This window comes from Clarias gariepinus, chromosome 14, assembly GCF_024256425.1.
Source record: "Clarias gariepinus isolate MV-2021 ecotype Netherlands chromosome 14, CGAR_prim_01v2, whole genome shotgun sequence".
Classification (NCBI taxonomy): domain Eukaryota; kingdom Metazoa; phylum Chordata; class Actinopteri; order Siluriformes; family Clariidae; genus Clarias; species Clarias gariepinus.
Genome location: NC_071113.1, coordinates 2235485 through 2250455, shown reverse-complemented (window position 1 = coordinate 2250455; position 14971 = coordinate 2235485). Strand labels below are relative to the sequence as shown.

The 14971-nt window shown below is 39.9% G+C and overlaps 1 protein-coding gene across 1 annotated transcript; it reads right to left on the bottom strand.

The window, feature by feature from the left end:
* Positions 1-5432: 5432 nt before the first annotated feature.
* pgap3 (post-GPI attachment to proteins phospholipase 3) lies at positions 5433-14438 on the bottom strand. Its single transcript, XM_053512154.1, has 8 exons — positions 13999-14438; positions 11695-11792; positions 10449-10601; positions 10168-10230; positions 9722-9783; positions 7911-8047; positions 6933-7137; positions 5433-6730 (listed from the first exon to the last, which is right to left on the bottom strand). Exons 1-8 carry the CDS (start codon positions 14192-14194, stop codon positions 6667-6669), a joined length of 978 nt encoding a protein of 325 aa, XP_053368129.1. The 5' UTR covers positions 14195-14438; the 3' UTR covers positions 5433-6666.
* Positions 14439-14971: the final 533 nt, after the last annotated feature.

The window sequence follows — 14971 nt, the reverse complement described above, 5'->3', positions numbered from 1 at the left end:
AAGCATTTTTTAATGAACAGAGCTCCTCTTTATAGAAGTAACCTAGGGAACTCAATCAGCTACTCACTAACTGAGTGCACTATGAAGGGAGCATTTCGGCACCTACAGCATGACTACATATCGATGTATTATAAAGGAAAGGCTTCGTCTATACACTGGTCAGAACTCGCTCTGTCAATGACATCTTTATGTTTTATACATTGAAGGACCAGAAACCAGTCTCATAAAATGTTCTGTTTATCTGACAGATTTTTAATAGATATTAATTAGAAAAGATAAAGTGAATATTTTTACTGGGATTAGTTCATATTTTCACTTTGGCTGAAATAACAGCGCTGAAGTGGTATAAGTGAATTTTAAGACAAAACTTTATCTTTATCCTTTTATCTACTTTTTCCATTTCTCATCTGTGATTCACTCTCCGATTACCGAATTTATGCTAGTGAGTTTAATAAGGCGAGTAATTAAAGAGAATTTTTGCTTTTCCATGTAGAGTAATTTAGCTTTTCCTGCCCTGGTATACTGTAAAATAATTGACAGTAAAATTAAGCACGAGAGTAGGCTCACTACACCCTGTCATGGCACGTAGACTTTACATGACCTACATTATGCCTTTCACATACACTTAGGCGTTAGGCATTTGCTGCTCCTGTTGAGGGGTCGCCACAGCGGACCATCCGATCCACACGTAACTTGGCACAGGTTTTAAGCCGGATGCCCTTCCTGATGCAACCCTGACATTTTATCTGGGGCATTGAACCCAAACATTCGACCCATTTCAGAGAATCAAACTACTGATTCTTGTTAATCAAAGAAAACAACTACAGAGAATTGAAATTACTAGAACTGGGTTGAGAACTTTTAAACAAACACATTATCAAAAGGTGGAAGGTTAGAGCTGAGGAATGTGGTCAGAAGAAAAGTATGAATGGTTTAAACGCCTGGTGATGTCTCACGGTAAACATCAACAGTAAAAACCAGAGCTGTGTTTAATAATGAAAGTAAAAGCATTTACACACACACAATGTGATGGAAACTCACAGGAATGGAAATAAACATCTGTGTGTCCATAGGAAAAGAACTTAGTGAGACTCATCAGAAAAAAGTTACTGGGGAGCATAAAGACTGGACGCGTGCGTGCGTGTGATTAAAGCTAAAGATGACTGAATGAAGTCTTAGAGTGTCTGGTTGTTTTGGGCCAGACGCTGTTTAATCATTTGGTATTCAGTGCACTATAGGGAGCTCAACACCTGGCACCTACACTATATAGTGAACTACATTTGCACTAGCTATGTAGAGTCACATGGTATTCCGTGCACTACAGTTAGCTTCTGGCACCGACGCTACGCAGTCATCTGGTGTTCAGTGCATCCTGCCACCTACGCCGGACACAGTGCACTCCATGCCATTGGATCAGATCCTCTTTGTATTCCACTTACTACTTCTTACGTAATTCCACAGGATAGGAAACAATACACCCTACGGAACGGCCTGTGTGTGTATGTGTGTGTGTCTAAACAGCGAGGCGTTTGGGACGTGGCCGAGGTCACACAGTCAGTACTGGCTGGATGAGTCTATTGTCACCTAATTAAGTGCTTAATTAAGTATTACTCATGCACAGTCGCGGATTGTTTTCAGGCTTGTTTATGACAGTTCGAGGACGAGTTTGACTTCTTCTGTGCGCGCTCACATACACACACACTGCATTCCAGCAGTTTACAATGGCATGCTCTGCCACGCACTGATCACAAGCCTGATTGTGTCTCAGCACTCTGGTAAAGAATACACTCCTTTCATGGGACTGTCCAACCTCCTCCCACACTGTGTGTGTGTGTGTGTGTGTGTGTGTGTGAGTTCCAGTCTCAATTTCGGGTCCCTCTGTTGGATTGGCTGTAAAATACCTCAAGTGTCTTGCCACATTTTCTGACACAACATGAAGTCTTCATGCCTTTAAGTTACAGCTACATCAGTCATATTATCTGCCTGTCGTGTCGAGTTTACTAGACGCTCCCTATGTAGTGCACTCTTGCAGAAGGAAGGAGAAAAACGACGCCAAGTGTTAACACAGAACCACTTTATTCCTTTCCTTATTTCTTACTTCGCACACACACCAGTGAATGGAGAACTGAGAAAGAAAAAGAAGGAGAGAGGGAGAGATGGACATGCACATGGTTAAAAAGCAACATGGTGCCTTCAAGCTTCCTTAATGACTGTCAGATTTGTTGAGACACTTGTTGAGTTGTACCTTGTGTTTTTTCCCTACTCATGGGAAATCACAGTCCAAATCACTGATGCTTAACATCTTTAAAAGAGTTAGCCAGACCAACCAATGGCGGCTAAATATGTAAAAAAAAAAAAAAAAAAAAAATGATCTGAGCGAGCTTGGATTAGTCTAGAAAAGCTAAGCCTGAGCTCAACATGAATAAAGACACATCTAGCTAAAAGTCCTGAACCATCTAGCTAGACCAAAGCTAATAATCCTGGATTTAGGATCAACTCTGGATTAGAACCGAGACAGAGCCACGTTCCGTTCCTTAATGAGGGGCCGTATAATGAAATGAATTTCCCCCCCTAGATTAGTCTAGAGGAACCGATCTTACTTTCTTTGTTTTGGTGTAGGTAAGTTTTTGGAAATTTAGTCGCATCCAGTAGATTAGCGCAACCTTCTGGATCGCTAGACAATGTGGAAACGTTTTCTAGAACATTCTAGAACTAGATTTTTTTTTTTTAAACTAAATTTCTACAACTGTGAAAGGAGGATTTTGGTACCTACATTATACCGTATATACAGTGTACAGCAGGTAGTGTAATTGATTAGTTGGAAGTTGTAGCTTGATGGTCAAGCGATCCAGAAGGTTGTGCTAATCTACCGTATGTTAAAAGATTGTTTGTAAAAAGTTACCTATTGCAACACAAACTGAGCTAGGTTTGTTCTCTGGACCACTCTAAAAATGTTTTTTTTTTTTTCTTTCTCAATTTAAAAAGCTCTAGAAGAGTTAGCCAGCTACAGTACAGATCTGTAGACAGGTCAGTGGTTTTAGGAGCTAAAAGGTAATATATGCAACATGTTCTTGAGTGCAATGTTGGGTTGGTTAAAAAAAAAAAGGGGCAAAACAATTTGGACCTTTATGCCATATACACATCATTTGTTGCAGCTTGGAGTTATGGGATGACTGAAACATGGTGGAAAAAAACACATCAATAAATGTCCTCCCCAGTATAAAAAAGGGCTTTAAAGTCAGAAAAGCATTTTTATTCATTTTGAACAACCGCGTCATTCCGTTTCAACTCATAAAACATAAATCCGTTGGTTGATTCATATATTTAAAAAAAGAAAAGATATTCAAAATCACACATACACAAGATTTCTCTTTAATGCGAATGACGTAGCCGATCAGCCGAGACGTGTCTGCTGTATAGTTTTCTTTGATGGAGTGAAACGTGAAGACATTAGCTGACGGGGCTACGAGTGAACTTGTGGAAAAACCTGTAGGTGCGAGCCACAAGATCTGGTGCAATTCGTTTCCATCGGTCTATAAGGAGTAGAAACATTTTCCATATTGAGTTAGAAAACCCAGATTAATAATTACTAGAGCTCAATCTCGAATGATGAGTCTGTATGCGTGTGTGTGAGTGTGTGTGTGGAGTTTGCATGTTCTCCCTGTGCTTTGTGCGGGTACTTTGGTTTCCTCCCACATTTCGAAAGACCTGGACTGGCACCCCGTCCTGGGTGTACCCCGCTCTGCGCCCCAAAGTCTCCTAGGAGTGACTCGGTATAGGATAATCTATGTCGAGGACAAACGATTTGATCTACACCAAGAGGTTTTAAGATCTCAGTTCATCCACCTCGACTCAAAGTCGAACGTAAATTATGGAGGTTGCCATTTTTATGCTCTGCCTTTAAGTTGCATTTAAACACATTTGTTCATTTTAAAAACAAAAATGGCACTATGGATACTACTTTGGGTGTCGTTTGAAGCAAGCGCATCAAAAAATCTTGAGCGAGTTACGCTTGCATCTGTAGAGGTACAAGACCGAAAACTCAACACTCGACACACCGTGGCTGGACGACTTCGTTTGGTGAAAAACAACAAAATAAAGATGAATCTTATTTCTTTTTTTTTTACTCGTCTACGGTTGTGTTTTTGACAGAATAAAGACCTGGTCTGCTTCTCCCAGTGTTTCAGCGTTCTCATGGTGACTGTTATGAACACACTTCGAGCCCCTCCGCTCCAAAATATCTAAGGCTATATTTACCCGCCAGCTGAACATGCTCGCTCGCTCACATGCTCTCTCTCTCTCTCAGTCACACACACACATACAAAAGTGCACAAGTGGCAATTTGGAACAAAGACACACTGACATCGGTGTTCATTCTCCAGGGAGCAAATAAGCACTCGCGTCGTTCGGTGAAAAGTGTACGGGTGAAGACGCAACTGTACAGTGGACAAGACAGAATAAGGCATAGGGCGGAACACACACACACACACACTCTCTCTCTCTCTCACACACACACACTTTCTTGAATTTTGTCATTCTCTTTCCCCAAAGGCATTCCAGGTGAAACACTTGCACTAAAATATTTTAGGAAGGCAAAACAATAATACAAATGTAAAAACACACAAAAAATATATGCGCTTAAATATAAATTGAACACAACATTACCCAAGCAGCAGTGAAAAGAAATTAAGGCAAAGCAAACATTACATCTGCACCAACATATCATTTTTGGAGTTGTATCATGATATTATGAGAGCCACCCCTCCTCCCCCCTCCTCCCCCATCCTCCCCCATATTCTTCAACATACCGAAATACTGCCCTCATACCGAGCGATACGAAACTCAACACACTAAACACCATCACAAGCCTTCATACACCCTTAATCAGGAGTCGTACATCTCGTTCAAACGCTTGTTTGTAAATCTCATTGTGTCACCAATAACTCAACACTATTGACTTTCACATTAAAAAAAAAAAAAGATGCTTTATCTAGCATCCACGAGAATAAAGTTACATTTATAACTGTATGTTATTTTTTCTAATGCTGACCAAAACCTTTGTCCCTCAGGATGGTGATTTTGGACTCACTGATGAGACAAGGACTTCCCCCTTCTGGTGGGAGCTGGTATTACATCCAGAGGCACCTTAATCTCATTGTACTGTAAGTCAAGATCATAGCAGCATCCATGATTTCTGTGTCGATATTTAAAAGCATGGGTGGTAATTTAACAGCGTACAGAAGAGGATAAACCATTGAGCCACTATGGACAAAAAAAAAAAAAAAACCTAACTAAACTCAGAATTCTGACTTTAGCTTAAAGTTGAAGTTCTAAGACTAAAGTCAGGATTCCAAGAAAAACTAATTCTGTTTAAAGAAAAAAAAAGCAGGAACTCTGATTCTGATTAAAAAGAAACTGAATTCTGAGACTAAAGTCAGAATTTCAAGAGGGGAAAAAGATCTAAATTTTAAGTTTGAACTCAGAATTCTGATAATATTAATATAATATTATTAATATTTTTTAATAATTTCGTGAATTTACATTTTAAATATATTAATATCCTGATAATAAAAAGTATTAATTGTGATTTTTAATTTAATTCTGAATTCTAAGTTTAAAGAATTCTGATTAAAAAAAAATCAGAATGTCAAAATTCTGAGAAAATATACATTTTTTAATGTTGGCTCTAATCCACGTCTGTACCACGTCAGTGTCAACAGGTCCTAAAAGATATACTGTATACTCAGGAACATGACTCAAGCTATACCAAAATAAACTTTAAAGAGTCCACTGTCTGACGCGGCAACCCTAGAGAGGTCTGACGTGTAGTACCGTTAGCGGTCACGGCAGGGGGAAAATGCTAAACTTCCACTGAGTGTCAGTTAATACTGTGAGGTTCAAACCATCTACGCAACTGCCAATCATTCTTCATGTCGATTGGAGTCTGCCATCTGACGCTTTATTTTTCACTGTAAAATCTAAAATTTTTAATTCTACGCAGGACACATGAAGGATGTCCAGTCTGATCCGTGAGCAGTGGGACATGTTGGAACAATAACGCATTAATATTAAAAGTCTTCTAAAGTACTAGTGCACTAGGAAAGGGTTTGAGATGCAGACGAACATGGATTCCAAAAGCATTTCCCTCATAAGATAAAAAAAATTTCACCGTGAACTCTTCATCGCTTCAGATTTCTCAACGTAAGTTATGCCAATGGTAAAAAAACAAAACAAAAACAAAACGGTTGAAGGTGGAAAAACGTGTCACACTCCTGATCTCTCCGATTTACACCATTTTTAAGATTTCTGGACAAAATATAAATAATCCCAGGAAACCCTTAAATAAACTCTTAATAAAGTTCGGTAAAATATTCACATTTAAGCTTTTCTGCTCAAGGCGAGCTCAGTGAAGGCAAAAACATGGTGAGAAATGGTTGATGAGTAAAAAAAACAACAACAATAATAATAATAATAATAATAATAATAATAATAATAATAATAAATCAAACTCCTCCTAACAAGGCAAGCAAAAGAAACTCTCTTCACATCTGTCCGTAGCAGAGTGGTTAAAAAGTGTAAACTCAATTCGTAAACTGGAAATTCACAGACTGGTCCTGATTGGAGTGATGGGAGAAAAAGGGGGTGGGGCTCGAAGACAAGCTCCTCCTAGTCCAGCTTGACTCCAGGCTTCTCTGTGTTGAGGAGGTGGAGGCTGTCGTCTATGAGGAAACTTAAACAAACACAAGAAATTAAATGCCTTTTAAGTAGTTGGACATTTTTAAGTACTATTTCAAATTCTAATTTTATTCGTCACATACACAGCCATACACAGTACTTTATGCAGTAAAATGCTAAAATGACCCGCCGTGACCTTAAAAATGTGAAGACAGTTAACCCCTCGAGGTTGGGGAGGTGTTGGGGAGACTGTGTACCTGTAGAAGAGGAAGTGGACAGGGACAGTGCTCAGGTGCCAGGCGGCGTGAGCGTCCAGCACCCAGAAGAGCGGCGGGAAATCGAGGAGCTCGAGCAGCGCCAGGCCATGCAGCAGCACCACCACCATGCCGCACTTCCACCAGTACAGCAACGTCCTACGGTTCTGCCAGCACCAGCCGAGCCACCACAGCAGGTTCACCATGCCTGAAACATACGGAAGGTACATCTGTGAGTAAGTTTTTATTTCTAATGCTGACCAAAACCTAAAGGATGGCTGTCGAGCCGACTCGATTCTCGGGCCTTGCAGGGTTTTCGATTCAGTAGCACATGTGATTATCGTCTGATTTGTCCGAACCAGCGACATTTCTTTCAGGTTTTAAAATAATAAAAAACTCCTAAAAGCACTTAATAAACATTAAAATCTGTTGTTTGATTGAACGTTATATCACCTGCTCCAGTAGGTGGTGGTAATACATTAACTGCACAAAAGAAGCAGCAGTGATACTCACTGTAATATGTTTTTAAGTAATTTGAGAATTTTCCCTGATTTAGCTAAAACAGCTTTAAAAAGTGGCAATTGATTCTGAATTGAAAACTGACCCACCAATATAATTAATTGAATTGACCAACAAAAGATTGATTACACTGCATAATTGATTAAACCGCACAGCTCTTTCTGCTAGTTTAGATTGCACTCACTAGATCAGCTTTCGTTTTTCAGTTCAGCCTTTACTTAAAATGTTTTACCAAACAATTTTCAATGTACACTTTTTCAGTCTTGTCTGGAGACATACAGTACATGTAGCTAAATATGCACGTTTGGAAACCGTCCTACTACCAACGAACTTTGTCCATTACCTCCTATAAAAATATTTAATCAATAACAATCTTAGCAGTAAATGTAAGATTAAACACCATACGTGCGACTGCAGGGTTTCCAATAGCAGCTAAACCCCAAGTGCAAGTTCTCAACTCACCTATGGTTGCGTTGGCGAGCATGTTGTAGCCGTAGTCGAAGCTGACAAAGGTGAGATAGGAGACGTGTGAGGTGAAGGCCAGGATGAGCAAAACTCCAATGATGCTGGAAACGCCAGGCCGCCGCAAACCCAGCGTCCTAAACACCACATGCCATTGTTTAGTTTAAAAATGCACAACAGAAAATATACAAAACTGTAAACTAACTGGCTTATTTACCTTGGATATTAATACCTTAATATTTGGAGCCTGGAGCATACAAGTCCATATAAACTCACATTAATGGCGAATTAGGCTTTGGACTGAGGGGGAAACCGGAGGAATCGAAGGAAACACACCGAGCACGGAGAACAGGCAACCCCTCAAACACACACCTGACACACGGACTCAATCCCTCGACCCTGCACGTCCACTGTGCTAACCACTACACCACTAACGTTTTGTTTACTGTCTTTGTTATTTTCTGGAAGTAGCTCTTATTATTAATTGTAGCTACCTTATAAATCACACAACATGATTCTGTCCTAGCTGTTAGTCACTTTGTTTTATTTACAGGGCTTCTAAAAGCATTAGAAAATCGTGTTTTTTTTTTTATTTCATAATTTAATTAAAAAGTGAAACAGTCATATGATGTACATTCGTTACATATGAAGTAAAATATTTCAAGCCAAAATCAAAAGAAGTATCTCAAAATATACGGATATTTTGTTTTGAGTCCGAGTTAATTGTTATACTATAAATACCATGAATCATTTAGTACATGCATTCATGTCCAGAGAGCGATCATCAACCCCCTCCTCAAGGAGGGGACTGGAAGGGAAAAGTGTGATAGTAGAAGGTGCACAAGCACCAGAGGTGGCCGCAGCCTTATGAAGATTGGGAAACAAAGCCGATTCAAGACTTGGGCAGAGCTTCATAAGGAGTGGAGCGAGGCTGGAGTCAGTGCATCAAGAGCCACTTACAGACGTCTTTAGGAAATTAGCTGCAACTGTTGCATTTCTAGCATCAAACGACTCCTGAACTAAAGACCACATCAGAAGCATCTCTGATTGGGAGAAACAGAACTTGACCTTGGCTTAATGGGCCAAAGTCCTATTCATAGATGAAAGTAAATTTAGTATTTCATTTGGAAATCAAGGACCCAGAGTCTAATCCAAGTTGCTTGAAGTCCACAGTCTGTGATGACTTGGGGAACCATTTCATCTGCTGTTGTTGGTCCACTGTGTTTTATCAGGTCCACAACAACACAGCGTCTACCAGGAGATTTTAGAACATTTCATGCTGACAAACTTTATGGAGATGCCGGTTTTCCTTTACCACCAGGACTTAGCACCCACCCACAGTGCCAAAACTACCACTGATATCACTGTGCTTGACTGGCCAGCCATCTCGCCTAAACCTATTTGCTATTTTCAGGAGGTAGATGAGAAACATCAGAAAAGTTGAGCGCTGCTATAAAAGCAACCTTCTCTTCAATAACACCTCAGCTGTGCTACAGACTGATCACCTCCATGCCATGCTGCACTGATGTAGTAATTCATGCTAAAGAAGCATTGACCAAAATAAACAAACATAATTTTCATAGGTTTTCCATTTTTGCTACTTTATTGTATGATATTTTTATATTATTCTAATATTTTGAGATACTGGATTTTGACTTTCACTTTTTCAGTTAAACGGCCAAAAGCTCAAAGAAAAGCTTCCATAATATTCAAATCTTGAATCGAGTTTTATATTGAACTAGCTTGCCTCTGCTCAGAGATGATTATAAGCAAAAGTGTTTCATTAAATATATAATCTCAGAAATATTTACCTGACGCAGCACAGGTAGATAGAGTAGAGGATCACAGCTGATGCACAAAAATAATCCATCTTCTGCAATAACACAAACATTTTCCTTTTATTCATTTTCTCTTTTCACTTGTTTCAAGGTCTAATATTTAATTTCTGGTTCAATATCTAGTTAAACTTATTTGATAAATTAATGACTAGCTATAGGGTTACCTCAGGTATATTAATTAATAACATGCTTACTAATGTACAGTATTGCAAATGCAGAATTAGTAGCCAAGAATACAATCTAACGATAACATTTAACATAATAGTATAATTATTGTTGCATTGTTCATATTGGGAGGCTGTTTTTGTTACGCCAAAGGTATTTACCTGAGCCTTATTATAAAACGTCAATATACAATACATACAGTATTTCTTGAAATGGTGTAAAAAGCAGAAATATACTCGACTTGGCTGACATACCTCGGTAAGATAAGTGTCTCTGGTGTGAAATACTGTGGACCAGAACCAGGCGTTCAGTGACACCTGCAGGAAAATAAGATACATGTTAAGTTAAACCGTACATGCTAGCAAGTGAACAAATCACCTTGGGGGCGTGGCCTTATCAGCAGTGATTTTTAAATTTTTTTTTTTAAAGTTTTGAAAATTATATACTAAGAAGCCAACATGCAATTTTATTTAGAAGGAGAGAGAGAGAGTGAGAGAGAGAAAGAAAGAGTGTGGGAGAGAGAGAGCGTTCTCACCAGTGAGAAGGCGGTGACGGTGTGGTACATGGGGCACTGCCGCGGGACGGCGCTGCGGTAGCGGAGCAGCATCAGTAAACACGCCAGACCGTTGAGCAGCGATGCTAGAGCTGACGCCGGCTCCTCGAAACACATGAAGCGCACAAATGGCCACTGGACACACACACACACACACACACACACACACACACACACACACACACACACATCATTTTACATTAGACGTGTTTTTTTCTATTAAACTTGAGTGTTAATCTGTCTATATTTGTATACTGTAAATTTCTTTAAATAAACACTATTTCTTCATATTTTTTTATTTTACATATTTTACATATAAATACAATAATAAATACTTTACAATAGTACTTTAATTTAGTGTAATCTTTAGCAACAGCTTCCATATTTGGGCATCACTTCCTGTTCTGTTCTGATAAATGTAGTTTGAAAATAGTTTTACAGACTGATGTTCTAAAATAAACTGGAAAAACAAACAAACACCAATCAACTAATTTCCTTTATATAAATATGCAAATCACACGCCCCACCCCCTAAACCAGAGACGCCAACGTTAGCATGCTGGAACGTGATTGGTTCTTGTATTTCTCTGATAACGTCATTTACAGTAGTTTTATTCTGTTTTAATAATAAAATGCATGATTTTTTTTTTTTGGTTTAGTCAACCATGTTTTTCGTTCCCAGCCTGTATATGTGTAAGATGTGTTTTTCCTCTCCACTGTGTTCTCCTGTATTGAATTTATTGCCATTTCCAAGTATGTCTAGTTCATAATCTACAGTATATTTTGTTTTACTGAACCTTCAGTAATAACTCTGTGCCTCAGAGTTAATTTCATGCAAAGTCACCTCACCAGAGAAAGAAAGTTGTGAGAACAGAAGAAAAAAAAACAAAAAACATTCTCAACTACCTATTTGGGTCTATATTCGACTGTTCTGTTAAAGATTTAATGAAATCGTATCATTACACACCTGAACACACACACACAGTTTAAACAGGAGCACATTTCATTAATGAATGTACTGAAGGCTGAAGTCATGCTGCAGGGGGTCGTGTTTCAGTACTACTATTATTAATGCTTATACTGTAACATTACCAAATTCTTCATTCTGATTGGTCAGAAGGTTTAAATTAATTCACTCCTTTGAATATATTATTGTCTTACACTTTGTGTTTTGTCATATTAAATGACAGCAAAAAAAACAACAACCTGGTACTGTTTTTGAAACCGACCTTTCCATGGAACTGAGGCACTCGATAGCCCTCGGCCTGATAAAGTCCAACCGTGGTCCACATGCACTGATATCGACAGTCGTCCCGACACGTCCAACCTGCAACAAGAGTCGCATACTGGAGTCTGATACACATCACTCAAAATGATCGTGTTGTGGGTTAACTCAATCCCATATCAAATCTGGAAAAGGGTATAAAACCATTTCCAAACAATTTGGAGTTCTACAGTGAGAAAGATTATCCACAATTGAAAAGCATTTAGGACAGTTGTCAATCTTTCCGTGAGTGGGTATCGCAGCACATTCGCCCAAAAGTCAGAGCGTGCAAGGCTCAGGAAAATACAAAAAGAACCAAGTGGATCTACAAGATATTGAATCGTAGGTGTTACTTAGGGTTGCCTGTATGTTTTTTTTTTTTTATGTCTTTGACTGTTAATTATATTTTTATTAATACACAAAGTACAGTGGAACCTCAGATTGCGAGTAACGTGGTTTGCCAGTGTTCTGCAAGACGAGCAAAGTTTTTAAATCAATCTTAAGCAAGTCTTGGTTTATGAGTGCAGAGTAACATGTATCATGCACGCGCTTCTTGTTTTGACGCCGAGTGTCACATGATCACAACTGAGCCAACGGTTTTTCTCTCTCTTGCATTGTGGAATTGTGTTTAAATCGTCTCCCATGCTGTGTCTTAGTGCGCATCTCTCACTGGTATAATCAACATCTGTGCAGGCCTGTACTGTTTACTATAACACTGTGACCATGTGTGTATGTGTGTAAAACATATTTTATTTTGTGTTTGTCTGCGTGTGTACAGTGCGCGTGTACTGTTTATTATAACACACGTGTGTGCACGCGTATAAAGCAAAAGCAAGTCTCATTAAAAAGGTCAAAGATGCATTTTCTCTCTCCGTCTCTGTATCAGCCTGCTCTTTGTCTGCACACCTCATTTGATACCGTGCACCTTTACATAAACACACACACACATGTACGCCCTCTCGCCTTCACACACACACCCTCCCTTTCTTTCTTTAATGCAAACACTGCTCTGTCGCGATCCTGGAGTGCAGGTTAATTTGTTTAATTTTTCATTAAAGGTCCATTAATGCTTTTTTTTTTCTTTTTTGCCGTTCCCTCACCCTGTGCTCCTGTCAGCAGAGGGTTAGTACCGTATTTGGTAATGCACATACACTATATTGCCAAAAGTATTTACTCAGTCATCCAAATAATTGAATTCAGGTGTTACAATCACTTCCTGGGTTACATGTGTATAAAATCAAGCCCTTAGGCATGCAGACCGCTTCTACAAACATTTGTGAAAGAATATGTCGCTCTGCATGGTACCGCGATAGGCGCTAACCCTGTAAGTTCAGTCATGAAATTTCCTCACTACTAAATATTTCACAGTCAACTGTTAGTGATATTATAATAAAGCTACTGGGGGAAAAACAGCAACTCAGCCATGAAGTGGTTGGCCAATTATGACAATTTCGCTCTCCCAACTTTGTGGAAAGTTTGTGGAAGAACTTGAGTGGCCTGCACAGAGTCCTGCCCTGAACCTGACAGAACACCTGGGATGAATTAGAGCGGAGACTGTGGGACAGGCCTTCTCATCCAACATCGGTGTCTGACCTCACCTCTGGAGGAACTGTCAAAAATTTCCACAAACACACTCCTCAACCTTGTGGAAAGACTTCCCAGAAGAGTTAGAGCTGTTATAGCTGCGAAGCGTGGGGCAACATCATATTAAACCCTATGGATTAGGATCTGGATGTCACTCAAGTTATAATAATGTATGTGAAGGTCAACACTTTTGGCAAAATAGTGTATCTTTTGTTTCACATAAAATCAGAAAAACTAACAGGAATTAAAATCTAATGTTCATAATAGAGTTAAACAAATTTTTGAGGTTTTGTTTTAGAAGAATTATAATTATATTTAAAATCATACAAAATGTGATATATTTATACACGTTCATTAACTCTGCATTTTATTTAATGCAACTGTGACCCGGGTTTGTTTTCATTTCCGCATTCCACTCCTCCTTCTGTGATTGGCTAGACAGCTCGTCTCGCTGACCAATTAGCAACCGGGATTACTCACGAGCACGGGAAACGGACCAATCACAGCGAGGAAGGCGGGACCGGAATTGTATTTTCCCCCTCACCAAAACAAAACTAAATCTACTAAAACAAGGTCTGGGGCAAAACAATAAAAACAAAAACATACCCATTGAGTAAACAGTAGCGGAGTGAGATTTAAACGAACCCAGACTGACAGAGGTTTTGACCCGGCACTGTGAGCTTACCCGTAAGCGCCATGTAGGGCGGCTGAGCGGACTGGAAGCCGCGCAGCTTGGCGCCGGTGCAGTTGGTGCGCGCGCACTGCTTCACGCAGTCCCGGTACACGGGCTCCTTATCGCCCTGAGAGCCGCGCGCGCGTCCCGGTGCACACACGAGCAGCGCGGTGAAAAGCACGAGACCCAGTGACGCGCAGCACGCCATCACGGTGTCCACTCGGTCTATAAGTGTGTGTGTGTGTGTGTGTGCGTGTGTTTTCTTTAGAAAAATCCGTGTCACGTCATGGGCGCTGAGCTGAACGTCGTTACGACGACATGTCGGCTCGCGCTGCTCTAAACACCTGGGCTCGGTCGGGTCGGGGATGGCTGAGGTCGTGCTCGCGCGCAGGTGGATCTGCTGGAAACTATGCGGAAACGCGGCGCGCGCGGGGAGAGAGACAGCGAATCTGACAGAAACCCGGAAGTAAACTTCTCTCACTGGCTCCGCTTTCTGTAAATGTGTACAATTTCACATCAAACCTCCTGAAACGAGCGCTCCACCGACACACTCCCGCCCTCAAATCTCCCGTTATTCTCTAAACGTCACACACCCACCTCCTCGGTATCTAGCCAAAACAATTTGTTTAGTCAAATCCTAACTTGTTTTACATTATCCACCATTTTGGGTTAGGTGTACCACAGTGGCCAGTTCTTATTCATAGGAAAATGTCATAAACAAAAGACTTTACATTCAAATGTTTTCCCTAAATCCTGCAAACTATTTGAGGTGTGTAAGGCTGTTTGGGTCCTGATGGAATCGTCCTGATGGGAATCACCACCAGTCACCTCCTGATATGATGTCATCACCATACCTTCATTCAAATTGTGATTTTATAAATTTCTCGATTCTTTAAAACCAAGCGCAGCGTTTAACCGATAAAAACTTACTTCAAATAAAGGAGTTTAACATTACAAAACTTATTACACTTTAAATTGTGTTTAA